This window comes from Ziziphus jujuba, chromosome 2 (genome assembly GCF_031755915.1).
Source record: "Ziziphus jujuba cultivar Dongzao chromosome 2, ASM3175591v1".
Lineage (NCBI taxonomy): Eukaryota > Viridiplantae > Streptophyta > Magnoliopsida > Rosales > Rhamnaceae > Ziziphus > Ziziphus jujuba.
In genome coordinates, this window is record NC_083380.1 from 3,016,421 (window position 1) to 3,030,512 (window position 14,092).

The 14,092-nt window shown below is 33.3% G+C and overlaps 2 protein-coding genes across 5 annotated transcripts; both read left to right on the forward strand.

Moving 5' to 3' along the window:
- The first annotated feature begins 563 nt into the window (after positions 1-563).
- Positions 564-4,282, forward strand: LOC132800586 (phenylacetaldehyde reductase-like). 4 transcript variants are annotated; one of them, XM_060814646.1, is made up of 8 exons: positions 634-774; positions 1,148-1,266; positions 1,994-2,137; positions 2,516-2,685; positions 2,797-2,988; positions 3,172-3,334; positions 3,607-3,793; positions 3,933-4,282. In XM_060814646.1, exons 3-8 carry the CDS (start codon positions 2,020-2,022, stop codon positions 4,075-4,077), a joined length of 975 nt encoding a protein of 324 aa, XP_060670629.1. In that variant the 5' UTR covers positions 634-774; positions 1,148-1,266; positions 1,994-2,019; the 3' UTR covers positions 4,078-4,282. The 4 variants fall into 4 exon arrangements, with proteins under 4 accessions (XP_060670626.1, XP_060670629.1, XP_060670630.1 ...); XM_060814647.1 differs by having other exon boundaries at positions 1,148-1,260; XM_060814643.1 differs by lacking the exon at positions 1,148-1,266 and having other exon boundaries at positions 564-774.
- A 4,495-nt stretch (positions 4,283-8,777) lies between these two features.
- Positions 8,778-12,011, forward strand: LOC125418309 (phenylacetaldehyde reductase-like). Its single transcript, XM_060814488.1, has 4 exons — positions 8,778-8,873; positions 9,060-9,222; positions 9,498-9,684; positions 11,912-12,011. Exons 1-4 carry the CDS (start codon positions 8,778-8,780, stop codon positions 12,009-12,011), a joined length of 546 nt encoding a protein of 181 aa, XP_060670471.1.
- Positions 12,012-14,092: the final 2,081 nt, after the last annotated feature.

A 14,092-nucleotide genomic window follows, 5' to 3' on the forward strand; every position in this document is an offset into this window, starting at 1 on the left:
GGAGTGAAGTCTATTTTTGATTTGTGGATGAAACTGTACAAAGTATATCATGGTTGAGACATATAACAAAAAGACCAGGGGGCATCACACTCTATCATATTGTCTTTTTTCTTTTTTTTTTGTTTTTTTTTTTCCTTAATTTGTTTCATTTGACGTTAATGTGGTATAATTTGTTGTAGGGATTATGATATTATGCAGAAAATCCATTTTCTGAATGAATAATAATAGAGTTTTAGAGTAAAAAAGCAAAAACGAAGGTACTTTGAAGTACCTCTTTTTGGTTTTGGTGTTGTTGTTTTGGTTGTTGTTTGTTTTTGCCCGCCTCATCTTTTGAACCTGTGATCCGGAAATCATAACTTAACCCCTTGACCACGCGAACTAGATGGGTGGGGCACCATTTTTTGTCGAATGTAATTCTTGAATAAGCAAACTCCCCTGCAGGCTAACCGTTGGGGGATGCACCATCATTCAACTGCCATGTGGCAGAGTGTGGGTCCCATTCCACGTGGCATCATCTTTGACCACCATAGTATCTTGAATGAATATTTTTGCTGTTTCCATTGCAACTCATAATCACTATGGTCCATTCCCTCATTCCCGCAAATCATCGTAAACTGCAAAGAAGAAGGTATAGAGCAAGAAGAGTAGCAAAGGATGAGTGGAGGAGGAAAGGTTGTGTCTGTGTAGCAGGAGCTTCTGTGTTCATAGCTTCATGGCTGGTGAAGCTCTTATTACAATGTGGATATACTGTCAAAGCCTCTGTTCGGGACCCAAGTTAGTACTTTTATTCTTCCCCTTTTTCTAACCTGTTCAAACCTATATGGAATTGTTTTTTATGCTTCCAAATTCTAGGTTTTGATTGTTTCCTAATTTACTAGAAGAAGCAAAATAAAATTCGGGTCTTGCAGTTTGAAGTTAAACCCTTGTATCAAATATGATAAAACTTGTGGTAAATCTGGGACCTATTTAAACAATTTGGGTGTTTCCTTTCGAAGCCCACTAGGAGTTCATCCATTTTAGATGGAATTAAGGATTAAATTGAGTTTGTGGAATTTTTGATATCTTAGTATAGTGTTACATATATGTTTCCCTTGGTTGTATGAATTCTCATTGGAACTTTGTTGATTTCTGTTTATATATGCCACAGATGATCCTAAGAAAACAGAACATTTGCTTTCTCTTGATGGAGCTAAAGAATGACTTCAATTGCTTAAGGCAAATTCACTAGAAGAAGAATCATTTGATTCTCTAATTGAAGGGGTGAAGGTGTTTTCCATACAGCATCTCCCGTTATGATATTGTGTAGAAAATCCATTTTCTGTAAGAATAAAAATATATTTATAGATGAAAAAAACCAAAAACGGAGGTATTTGAAGTACCTCTTTTTGGTTGCAGTGTCGTTATTTTTGTTGCTGTTGTTTGTTTTTGCCCCACCTGCTCTCTTGAAACTGTGATTGGGCAAATCCCACCCACTTGACCTACAATCTTTCCTCAAAACATTAATTTTTTAAAATATAAATAATAAGCACATGTTGACTCTCCTACGCGCTAACCATTGGAATGGACCATCCATGGACTGCCATGTGGCACAATTTGAGGTCCCACATTTCCACGTGGCAATGCACTTATTATTATCAATGAGCACAAATTCCATAGAATCTTCAATGAATAATCCAAGCAAAAACGTGACGATCAGAAAAGCTAAACAAATGATGCTCTCCCTACTAGCAACTATACAACCAGAGAGATAAAGACAGAAAATGCTTACGGTCTTTGCAGATGGTCAGCAAAGGCCAAACCATTAGGAGGGTTTTCTGTCTCTTTCTTTGATATAATAGTTTATGGACTAGTTTATTTATATATAGTCCAGCATTATTTTTTTATTTTTTTTTCCCCATTCATTAGCATTTTTTTAATATTTTTCTGGGTTTCCAATGCTACTCATAGTCCCTTTAATCCCTTCCCTCATTCCTGCACAAAAACTGCAAAGCAGGTATAGAGCTAGGAGAGAGGCAAAGGATGAGTGGAGGAGGGAAGGTGGTGTATGTAACAGGAGCTTCTGGGTTCATAGCTTCATGGCTGGTGAAACTCTTATTACAACGTGGATATACTGTCAAAGCCTCTGTTCGGGACCCAAGTGAGTACATTTATTCTTCCCCTTTTTCTAACTCGTTCAAACTTATATGGAATAGTTTTTTACACTTCCAAATTCTGGGTTTTGATTGTTTCCTAATTTACTAGAAGAAATAAAAATAAAATTCGGGTCTTGGAGTTTGAAGTTAAACCCTTGTATCGAATATGATAAAACTTGTGGTTAATCTGGGACCTGTTTAAACAACTTGGGTATTTCCTTTCAAAACCCACTAGGAGTTCATCCATTTTAGATGGAATTAAGGATTAAATTGAGTGAGTTTGTGGAATTTTCGATATCTTAGTATAGTGTTACATATATGTTTCCCTTGGTTGTATGAATTCTCAGTGGAACTTTGTTGATTTCTGTTTATATATGCCACAGATGATCCAAAGAAAACAGAACACTTGCTTTCTCTTGATGGAGCTAAAGAAAGACTTCACTTGCTTAAAGCAAATTTACTAGAAGAAGGATCATTTGATTCTCTAGTTGAAGGGTGTGAAGGTGTTTTCCATACGGCATCTCCCGTTATTATTTCACCTAGTGATCCTGAGGTTAAGGAAAATTCCTTCAATATGCATATAATCCCCATATATATATATATAGATATATATATATATGTATGTATATTGAAAATTTGATATGATTCACTTCACACATTTCAGGCTGAAGTAATTGACCCTGCAGTGAAGGGAACACTGAATGTTCTAAGATCGTGTGTAAAATTTCCTTCTGTGAAGAGAGTAGTTGTAACATCTTCCATGGCTTCACTTACAATCAATGGGAAACCTCTCACACCTGATGTGGTAGTTGATGAGACATGGTCTTCAGATCCTGCTGTTTGTGAGGAGTTGAAGGTGGGTCGAGTTTCTGTATGTAATTTCTATGGAACATATTGCGTAATGCTTCTCCAAGCTACCTCTTGTGGCGGTTATAGTTCAACTATGCTTTTCGTAGAAACATATAGAATTTCAGCCCTCTAATCATATGTAAAAGTAAAACTACTAAACTTTTGTTTGTTTTATATTTTTCTTGTCCAGAATTGGTATGCACTTTCAAAAACTTTAGCTGAGGATGTTACTTGGAAGTTTGCAAAAGAAAACAAGATTGACGTGGTCACCATGCATCCAGGGTTTACTATTGGTCCTTTCTTACAGTCAACTCTTAACGTGGCAGCAGAGATTGTTCTGAATCATATAAATGGTACAGTCTAGGACCTCATATTTTTTAAATGCAGCATTTGACAGAAAGTTTAGAAACTTTATTTGATGCAGCTAGCATGTTAGAGGTAGATACAACCTAGTAACTAGTAGATTTTGATATTCAGGAAGAGTTTTGCCTAAACTAGGAATTATAATAAGTTAAATTTGCCCAAACTACTAACTAGAAGTCTTAGAAGTTAAACTTTCCCGTTTCTACTGAAAAATACCTTGTGATTCAAACTCTTGAGCTTGTTTTGTAAATTTTGCCTGCAGCATCACAAACCTTAGCGAACATGGTTTATAGGTTTGTTGATGTTAGAGATGTAGCATATGCACATATTCAAGCATTTGAAGTAGCTTCAGCAAGTGGAAGATATATTTTAGTAGGAACTGTTATGAACAATGTTGGGACTTCAAAGATTTTAGAAGAACTATACCCTGATTTGAGCCTTCCTGAAAGGTAAATTTTCATTAATTTGCAAGTGTTTAGAAAAACATGCTATTTGGTGCCTTTTGCAAAAGTAAGATTTCAATGCTTTTAGAAAAAAATGAATTTTGCTGACGAAGGAAAATGTTTATGTTTTTGCCATTTCTTGCAGATGGGAAAAGGAAAAACCTCCTTTGCCAATCTATCATGTATCCAATGAGAAAGCAAAAGGTTTGGGCATTGACTTCATTTCGTTGGAAGTGAGTCTCAGAGACAGTGTTGAATGCTTCAAGGAGAAGGGTTTTCTAATCATGTAAATTATGCAATTGGCAGGGGATATGATATGGTGGATTTAATTACAAATAAGACATATATATCCTTGTTTTCATCATCCTAATATTTCTGTGGGTCTGTAACTTGTTAATAAAACATCTTCATTTGGGCCAAATCTTCCAACAATCATTGAAGGAAAATAAAAATTGCTACAAGTTTTCTGACCCCACTACAAGGTGGTGGGTACAACCTTTTCTCAAACTTTGTTTTATAAGGCTGTCAAACATAGACACTGGATCTTAGTCCACTCACTGTTGGGCTGGGACCACCTGTGTGGACTGCCATGTGGTAGAGTGTTGGTCCCACACTGCCACATGGCAGTGCATGGGTGGGGTTTTTGTATCGTATTTATTTATTCATTTTTATTAGTGATTAACGAAAAACCTTCCTAGAAAGACTATGAAGGCAGTTGGACAATGCAACTCGTATAATCAGGGGCATGTGTTGATAATAAATTTTGTTGGTTTATATATGGTTGGATCCACTTTCCTATCAGCTTAGGCTTTTGGAATCTGCAATCAAATGAGCACCAAATATATATGTGCTATGTTCAAGAACACTTCATGATCAGGAAATTTCTACCAAAAAGAAAACAAGTATGCAAAAAAGATTAATAGCAGAACGTTAATTGAATGTACAATCAAAACTAATACTCTCACTGCTAGGTAGAAACCTTTTGATGGTCCTCAGGTGGGCTCCTTATATTATAAGATTTCTCTTCCACGTATCCGTTGTTTGGTGGTTGTATTCTTGCAGATTTGGTTGGAAAATGCCAAATCATAAGGAGGGTTTCAATCTCTATACCTCTCTTTATTTATTTATTTATTTTTCCTGAAAGAGCGTGTTTTTGCCCAAGCTTGAACCGAGTATCAAAGAGAGCTTCTGCAAGTTACTTCACCACAAGGCTAGAAGTTATCAGGGAAGCCCTGTTTTGCAATTCAATTGGAAATTTTCCTTAACAAAGAAATGTTTGTCTCTCTTTGATCTATTTTTTAATTGAATAAAAAACCAAAGGTCTTTTGAAATACCTAACCTTTTAACAATTAGCCTCAGGTTCGGTATTGCAAGCCCAGACTTGAACCTAAGACACAAAATATCCTTTTTAGGTTCATTGACCACAAGGCTGCAAACTATGCCTTTAACACTCTACTTTTTATACGTTAGTAATTCCATCCTCATCGTTAATGCATAGCAAAAATTTCCATCTTCTTTCTTGCTAGTGAAAGTGTAATGATCTTATTGAAAAAAAAAATTATATATAAATATATAATATACGTCAATATTTTTCTTGTGATAAAACCAAAAACAGAGGTATTTTGAAATACCTCATCATGGGAAGAAAGAAACGTACGCGTGTATATATATATATATATTTTGTGCCAATACTTGAACCTGAGATCAGGAGGACCCTCGCAGGTACACTGACCACCAGGCTACAAGGTTTTGGCAATCTTAAACTTGCAATTTTCACTTTTCTAAGAACTTATCTTCTTATCAACCCTTCCCACAGGCATAATTTTTGAAATGTGCAGAGAGCTTGAACTATACCAAAATATAAAAATAAAAAACATATCTATAAACTTTGTTCTCTCTTTGACCTTTCACTAGTTGAACCAAAAAACAGAGGTATTTTGATATACCTCATATTTTGTGAGGGTAAATAACAGCATCTCCAAATTGCATGCCCACAATTGAACCTAGGACCAAATAGGCCTCTTTGAGGTCACCTTACCACCAGGCTACAAGATCACAGGCAAACCTCATCTTGCAATTTTTTGAGCCTCTAAATCTAACAGAGATGGAATCATCGGTTTTCAATACAAACTTAGTATAATAAATTAGAAGAAAATAAAAGATTTGCATAAATTCCAAAGTAAACTCTGCATATTATACATGCATGCTTGCCCATACACCTTGAACTCAGGATCAAGGAGACCCGTTACTTAATCACAATGCTACAAGAGTACAGGCAAACCTTATTTTGCAATTCTTTTATTTTTATTTTTCTTATTTATCAAACTAGTTTTCATGATCTCATCCGCACCAATATTACCTACTTTCCTTAGAAAAAGTTGTTTCTCTTCAACCGTTTTTTTTTTTTTTTTTTTTTTTTTTTTGAATAGGAAATTTTCCCTTTAAAAAAAAAAAGTAAAAAAGTTTATTTCTCTTTGACTATTATTTAAGTTTTCTTTTTTTCTTCTTCCCTTTTTTTTTTTGTTTTTTTTTTTTTTTTTTTTGGGGGGGTGAAATTGACCTATTTTTAAATTGAATAAAAAAACAGAGGTATTTTAAAATACCTCATTGATGGGAAACAGCAGGTTCCGATTGAAAATAAATAAACAAATAAATATATGGTGCCAACACTCGAACCTGGGATCAAAACACCTTTACAAGTAACTTGACCACAACGGTACATGATGTTGCAGAGTTATACCTTCTAGGTTTATATTTTTCTAATTGGTCATCTTCTTATTAACCACATTTTGAAATACCTCATAGTCTGCAATTGTTGTTCATTTCTCTTTCATTTCCCTAAGACAAGCTCTTATACTTCCATGTCCCATAATTGAACCTAGGACCAAGAAGACCTTGTTTTGGAGGTCACTTGACCACCAGGCTACAAGATTATTGGCAGAACTCAGCTTGCAATTTTTCCAATTTATTAAAGATCAACCATATCATCAATAATTTTTATTTTTCTGTATGTTTAAATTTGAGACCTTCCAAATCAAACATATTTATATTCGGTAGAGATGAAATTATCAGTATTAAATATCAATTTATTATAGTAATTGGAAGAAAATAAAAAATAAAAATACTACAAATTTTAAATTAAAATCTACTTTTATCAATATTCTTCAAGATTGAAAATACTATAAAATTTTTTATATTAATGTGATGATCTATTCATAATTAACTTATTGCATTAATTGTAAGGGGACATACATGCATATTGAAATCATTAATCTTTGCATGATATGACTTTCATTTCACCGTGAGTTCAAAATCACAAGATTACAGTGGAAGTTCAGTGAACATGAAAAATACTACTGCTTTAACTTGAGATCATCCCTTTATTTTTCCTTTTATTTTCTTCTCTTTTTTTTTTTTTTTTTTTTTTTAGAGGAGAGGGGGGTGCAAAAAGGATCAAAACTTTCCTAAGGTACTTTCCCAATGTGCTCAGATTTCTCAGGCCAAAAATATTTTTCTTTTCTACCAATCACTGTTCTAACTGGTTCTTCCCATTCTCACACATTATCACCATGGATATATTCTTCTTTCTCACTTAATAATAGATACTTTTGAAGCCAAATTTTAAAAAGTTATTGGTGATGAGAGCTTTATTGGTAAGTGGTTTCATTTGAGGGTGTGTTAGGTTGGGATTTGCAGCAGGAATTCTAGTTCCAGTTTTTTATTTTTGAAATGAGAAAATCTTGGAGTATTTCCGTGTTTCTTAATTTGTTACATTACAGGTTAAATATGTGTAATTGTTGTAGAAATTAAATTTTTATTATTAAGTTGAAAATCCATGTTGTAAATGAATAATAGAATTTTAGAGAAAAAAACAAAAAGGGAGGTACTTTAAAGTACCTCAATTTTTTTTCTATTCTTTTTTTTTTGCCTGCCTCTTCTCGAACCTGTAATATTGTGTACACGACTCACCCACTTGACCACAGGACTAGAAGGTTGGGCAGTATTGCCTATGAAAAATAAGCTTTAAGTCATATAATATACTGACCCACTAAGCACCTGCAGGCTGACCTTTGGGATGCACCATCTTTAGACAAAATGCAGGTCCCACACATCCACATGGCATTGCCTTTTGGTAATTTTGTATCGTCATTTTTTAATTATATCAATAACCCCAAATTCCATTATCTCTCTCTTCAATGGAACTTACAGAATAATCCAAGTAAACTTGATGGAGAGAAAGACTTCAATACATCAAATGTATATACACTTCCTCTTACATAAGGTGTGGGGGACCCACTATGTTGAAGTTTTTTTTCAACTTGATGATCAAAAATTGACGCTCTTCCTGTTAGACAACCTGAAAGATAAAGACAGAAAATGCCCCCAAAAAAAAAAAAAAAATGTGCTTTTAGTCTGGCAGATAGTCAGCAAATATCAAACCATTAGATGGGTTTTTGTCTCTTTTTTTAAACAATTATATCAAACACATTATTAGTAAATGAAACATGTTCATCCGGTCAAATTTTCCATGTGACCTCAAGAGTTCTACATGTTAAAAAACCAAGAAAAAAGGGATCTAGCTTTTTCAAGTTACTTGACCACAAGGCTACAAGATATCAAGCAAGAACTTTCTTGCAATTCTTATCTATTGTAATATTCCTTTGAAACGAAAAAACAAAATGACTCTACCCAATGTTTGGGTTTGGTTTGTGACCCACTGGACTATATCCTCATTCTAATCTATGAATTTCCATCTGTCTTTTCTTTTAATTTTTAGTAATTGAATAAAAAAACGGAGGTGTTTTGAAATACCTCATAATTTGAAAGGGTTTAGGAAAAGACCCTTTCAGGGAAATTCCATTTGCATGCCCCTTGCACTTGAACCCAGGATCAAGAAGGCTATAGTTCACTTAATCACAAGGGAACATTGAATGTTCTAAGATCATGTGTAAAATTTCCTTCTGTGAAGAGAGTAGTTGTAACATCTTCCATGGTTTCACTTACAATCAATGGGAAACCTCTCATAACCGATGTGGTAGTTGATGAGACATGGTTTTCAAATCTTGCTGTTTGTGAGGAGTTGAAGGTGGGTTGAGTTTCTGTATGTAATTTCTATGGGACGTATTGCTTAACGCTTCTCTAAGCCACCTCTTGTGGTGGTTATAGTTCAACTATGCTTTTAGTAGAAATAATATATAGAATTTCAACCATCTAATCATATATAAAAGTAAAACTACTAAATGTTTTTTTGTCATATATTTTTCTTGTCCAGAATTGGTATGCATTTTCAAAATCTTTAGCTGAGGATGCTACATGGAAGTTTGCAAAAGAAAACATGATTGACGTGGTCACCATACATCCAGAGTTTACTATTGGTACTTTCTTACAGGCAACTCTTAATGTGCCAGCAGAGATTGTTCTGAATCATATAAATGGTACAGTTTAGTACCTCGTATTTTCTAAATTCAGCATTTGACAGAAAGTTTAGAAGCTTTATTTGTCGCAGCTAGCATGTTAAAGATAGATACAACCTAGTAACTAGTAGATTTTGATATTCAGGAAGAATTTTGCCTAAACTAGGAATTATAATAATAAGTTAAATTTGCCCAAACTACTAACTAGAAGTCTTAGAAGTTAAACTTTCCTGTTTCTACTGAAAAATACCTTGTGATTCAAACTGTTGAGCTTGTTTTGTAAATTTTGCCTGCAGGATCACAAACCTTAGCCAACATGGTTTATAGGTTTGTTGATGTTAGAGATGTAGCATATGCACATATTCAAGCATTTGAAGTAGCTTCAGCTAGTGGACCATATATTTTAGTAGGAACTGTTATGAACAATGTTGGGACTTCAAAGATTTTAGAAGAACTATACCCTGATTTTAGCCTTCCTGAAAGGTAAATTTTCATTAATTTGCAAGGTTTAGAAAAACATGCTATTTGGTGCCTTTTGCAAAAGTAAGATTTCAATGCTTTTATTAGTATGTAAGGGGAAAAGAATGAAGTTCGCTCATATATAATATAAAACACGAAGGAAAATATTTATGTTTCTGCCATTTCTTTCAGATGAAAAACCTTCTTTGCCAATCTATCATGTATCCAATAAGAAAGCAAAAGGTTTGGGTATTGACTTCGTTTCTTTGGAAGTGAGTCTCAGAGACACTGTTGAATGCTTCAAGGAGAAGGGTTTTCTATTCATGTAAATTATGCCATTGGTAGGGGATATGATATGGTGGATTTAATTACAAATAAAACATATGCATCCTTGCTGTAACTTATTAATAAAATATCTTCATTTGGGCCAAATCTTCCAACAATCATTGAAGGAAAATAAAAATTGCTACAAGTTTTCGGCCCCCTCTACAAGGTGGTGGGCACAATCTTATCTCAAACTTTGTTTTATAAGGCTGTCAAACATAGACACTGAATCTTAGACTCTGTTTGGCTGGTGCTTTTTTTTGGCTTAAAAACTCTATTTAAGGGCCAAAAGCTTTTTTATCCAAAAATAAAGGTATTTGGTAAAAATCAACAAGTAAGTTGTTTTAAAAAAGCCCAAATTTTGAGCTATTCTAAAAAACTTTTTTTTTTTTATCTTATATGAAAATTTAACAAGCATTTAATATAACTTAATAAGCATTTAATGCAGCTTTTTTATTTACAACAAAATACTTATTAGCTTTTTAATAAAAGTTCTCTTTCAAAAAGATCTATTATATAAAACTCTATAAGCTAAAGTTCTATTTTCATCAGTTATATCAAATGGATCCTTAATCTACTCGTGAGGATCTCACAGTTGGACTGGGACTACCTGTGTGGACTGCCATGTGGTAGAGTGTTGGTCCCATACTGCCACATGGCAATGAATGGGTATTTTTGTATTGTATTGTATATATTTTTTTTTAATTAGTGATTAATGAAAAACCTTCCTCAAAAGACTATGAAGGCAGTTAGAAAATGCAGCTTGTATAATTGGGGCATGTGTTGATAGTAAATTTTGTTAGTTTTTATATATGGTTGGATCCACTTCTTATCGGCTTAAGTTTTTGAATTCTGCAATCAAATGAGTACCAAATATATATTCTCTCTAAAAAACATTGATGTTTGAGGAAACTTCATGATCAAAAAATTTCAACCAAAAAGAAAACAATTATGTGAAAAAAAGAAAAAAATTAATAGGAGAGCGTTACTTGGAAATACAATCAAAACTAATACTCTCCCTACTGGCTAGAAACCTTTTGATAATCCTCAAGCAGTCTCCTTATATTACAAGTTTTCTCTTCCACTTATCTGTAGTTTGGTGGCTGTGTTTTTGCAGATTTGGTTGGAAAATGCCTAATCATAAGGAGGGTTTCAGTCTCTACATCTCTCTTTATTTATTTATTTATTTATTTACTATTATTATTATTATTTTCCTTTTGGTAATGCTATATCTTTCCTTTTTTCTTTAAACATAATTTAGTATGCAAGCGGAGTTGTTTATACTTTATAAATAGTATTATTGTGGCATCTCCATCGTATCTGCTTGTCTCTTATCATTAATAAAGGAGCAGGTGAGGAATCCAAAGATGATTAACTTTTCTTTCACATTCATTAGCAGTTATTATATCTTCCATAACCAAAAATACAGAAGTTGCAGCTTGCCAGCACTATTCATAAACTGGTAAAGAAGGTCCAGAGCTTGGAGAGAGATAAAGAATGAGTGGAAGAGAAAAGGTGTATTTATTACGGGAGCTTCTGGATTCATAGCTTCATGGCTAGTGAAGATTTTATTGCAACGTGGATACACTGTCAATGCCACTGTTTGTGACCCAAGTTAGTTCTTTTACTCTTTCCTTTTCTAACTTGTTCAAACTTATATGGAAAAGCTCTGTGGATTGTTTTTAAACTTCCAAATCCTCGGTTTAGATTGTTATTAATTACTCAAAAAAAGAAAAAACATTTTTTTTTTCAATTCTAGAAATCCATCAATTTTAGGTGGAATTTGTTAAGACACTAACTATTCCAAAAGCTATAACTGATTGGAAGTGGGCTTAACAATGTATCTGTGGTATACTTTCCAATAGAACTAAGGTTGTATAGAATTGAGTGAAGTTTTATTATTGTTATTATTATTTGTTGATGTTAGAGATGTTGCATATGCACATATTCTAGCATTTGAGTTACGTTCAGCTACTGGAAGATATGTTTTAGTTGGAACTGTTACAAATAATGCTGGGCCTTCCTGAAAGGTCAGTTTTCATTAATTTTCAAACATTTGGAAAAAACATGCTACTTGCAAAGTATAGATTTCAGTGCTTTATTTGTTTGGGAAAAAAAAATGTGTGTCTATATATATATATATATATGAAGAAATTTGCTGATATATTTCTTGCCATTTCTTTCAGATGGGAAAATGACAAACCCCCTTTGCCAGTCAAAAGTATCCAATGAAAAAGCAAGAGGTTTGAGTGTTAACTTCATTCCTTTGGATGTTATAGTCTCAGAGACACCATTGAACGCTTGAAGGAAAAGGGTTTTCTCATCATTTAAATTATGCCATTGACAGGGATATGATGGATATAGTTACAGTTACAAATAAAACATATAGACCTTTGTTTTAATCTTCTTCAACTAATTAATAACATTATATAACCTTCTATCCAAAAACTTAAGTTGATAGGAAACGATATGTATGTCAAACATGTCTTTAGTAAATTAAACATATTCATCTGGCCAAATCTTCCATGTGATCTCTAGAATTGTACATGTTAAAATCATTGTAGTTAAAAAGAGAAATTGCTACAAGTTTTCTAGCCTTATGGAAGTCATGCCAAGAACAGAAAACATATTTTTTGGGTTTGTAATGACCAAAAACAGAAGTTGTGCCAAGCACGTGAAACATATTTTTGGGTTTTTTAGGACCAAAAACAGAGGTATTTGAAAATACCTACTTATTTTATTTTATTTATTTATTTTTTTCCTGAAGGGGTGTTTTTTTTTTTTTTTTATTCACTGTCCAAACTTGAACCCAAAATCAACGAGAGCTTCTGCAAGTTACTACGACCTCATTCTTTATCTATGTGTTTCCAATTGTTTTTCCTTTGATTTTTGGTAATGGAAGCAAAAACAGAGGTATTTTGAAACACCTCATGCAATTTGAAAGGATTTAGGAATGGACCCTTAAGGGAAATTCTGCAAGCATGCCAATACACTTCAACTTAGGATCAAAAAGACCCTTTTCAGGTCACAAGAGACAGGCAAATCTTATGTTGCAATTTTTTTTTTTTTTAATTTACAAATTTGTTTATTTTCATATTGCTATTTATTTTTTTTTTTTTTTTTTTTTTTTGGGGGGGGGGGGGCGGGGGGAGGGGAGGAATTTAATTTCAAACGTGACAGAGAGCTTCCAAAGCAAACATGAGACGAAATCAACATTATCAAAAATTAAAAATGGTTATAACAATCCTGACATTGGCTTTTTCTCTGTTGGGGAAACGTTATTTCTCTTCGACATTTTTTCAATTGGAAATTTTCTTTGAAAAAGAAAAGTTGTCTCTCTTCGACCTATTTTTCAATTGAATAAAAAAATACAGGTAATTTGAAATACCTAATCTTTTAATAATTTGGCTCATGTTTTGGTATTGCAATCCCAGACTTGAACCTAAAACCAAAAGTACACATTTTAGTTTGATTGACCACAAGGCTGCAAACTATGCCTTTAACACTATTTTTTATACCTGAGTAATTTTATCGTTCTTTCTTGCTAGTGAAAGTGTAATGATCTTATAAGACTTGAAAAAAAAAAATATATATATATATATATAATATACGTCAATAGTTTTTTTTGTGATAAAACCAAAAACAGAGGTATTTTGAAATACCTCATGATGGGAAGAAAGAAACGTTTGCGTGTACACACACACATATATATATATAATGTGCTAACACTTGAACCTGAGATCAAGAAGAACCTCATGGATAAACTGACCGCCAGGCTACAAGAATTTGGCAATCTTAAGTTTGCAATTTCTACTTTTCTAATAACCTATTTTCTTATCAACCCTTCCCACAGGTATAATTTTTGAAATGTGCAGAGCTTCAACTATACCAAAAACAAAATAAAAAGCATATTCTATAAACTTTGTTTTCTCTTTGACCTTTCAGTTTTCGCTAGTTGAACAAAAAAAACAGAGGTATTTTGATATACCTCATATTTGTGAGGGTTAATTTGACTTGAATAACAGCATCTCCAAATTGCATGCCCACAATAGATCCTAGGACTTGAACTCAGGATCAAGAAGACCCTTTGCTTTAAGCACAAGGCTAT

Excerpts from the sequence above, each read along its gene's own strand:
- LOC132800586 (XM_060814643.1), top strand. The coding sequence starts at position 579 with ATGGTCCATTCCCTCATTCCCGCAAATCATCGTAAACTGCAAAGAAGA. Across the intron at positions 2,989-3,171 it reads CTGTTTGTGAGGAGTTGAAG|AATTGGTATGCACTTTCAAA; the intron begins GTGGGTCGAGTT and ends TTTCTTGTCCAG. Across the intron at positions 3,335-3,606 it reads TGTTCTGAATCATATAAATG|CATCACAAACCTTAGCGAAC; the intron begins GTACAGTCTAGG and ends TTTTGCCTGCAG.
- LOC125418309 (XM_060814488.1), top strand. The coding sequence starts at position 8,778 with ATGGTTTCACTTACAATCAATGGGAAACCTCTCATAACCGATGTGGTA. Across the intron at positions 8,874-9,059 it reads CTGTTTGTGAGGAGTTGAAG|AATTGGTATGCATTTTCAAA; the intron begins GTGGGTTGAGTT and ends TTTCTTGTCCAG. Across the intron at positions 9,223-9,497 it reads TGTTCTGAATCATATAAATG|GATCACAAACCTTAGCCAAC; the intron begins GTACAGTTTAGT and ends TTTTGCCTGCAG.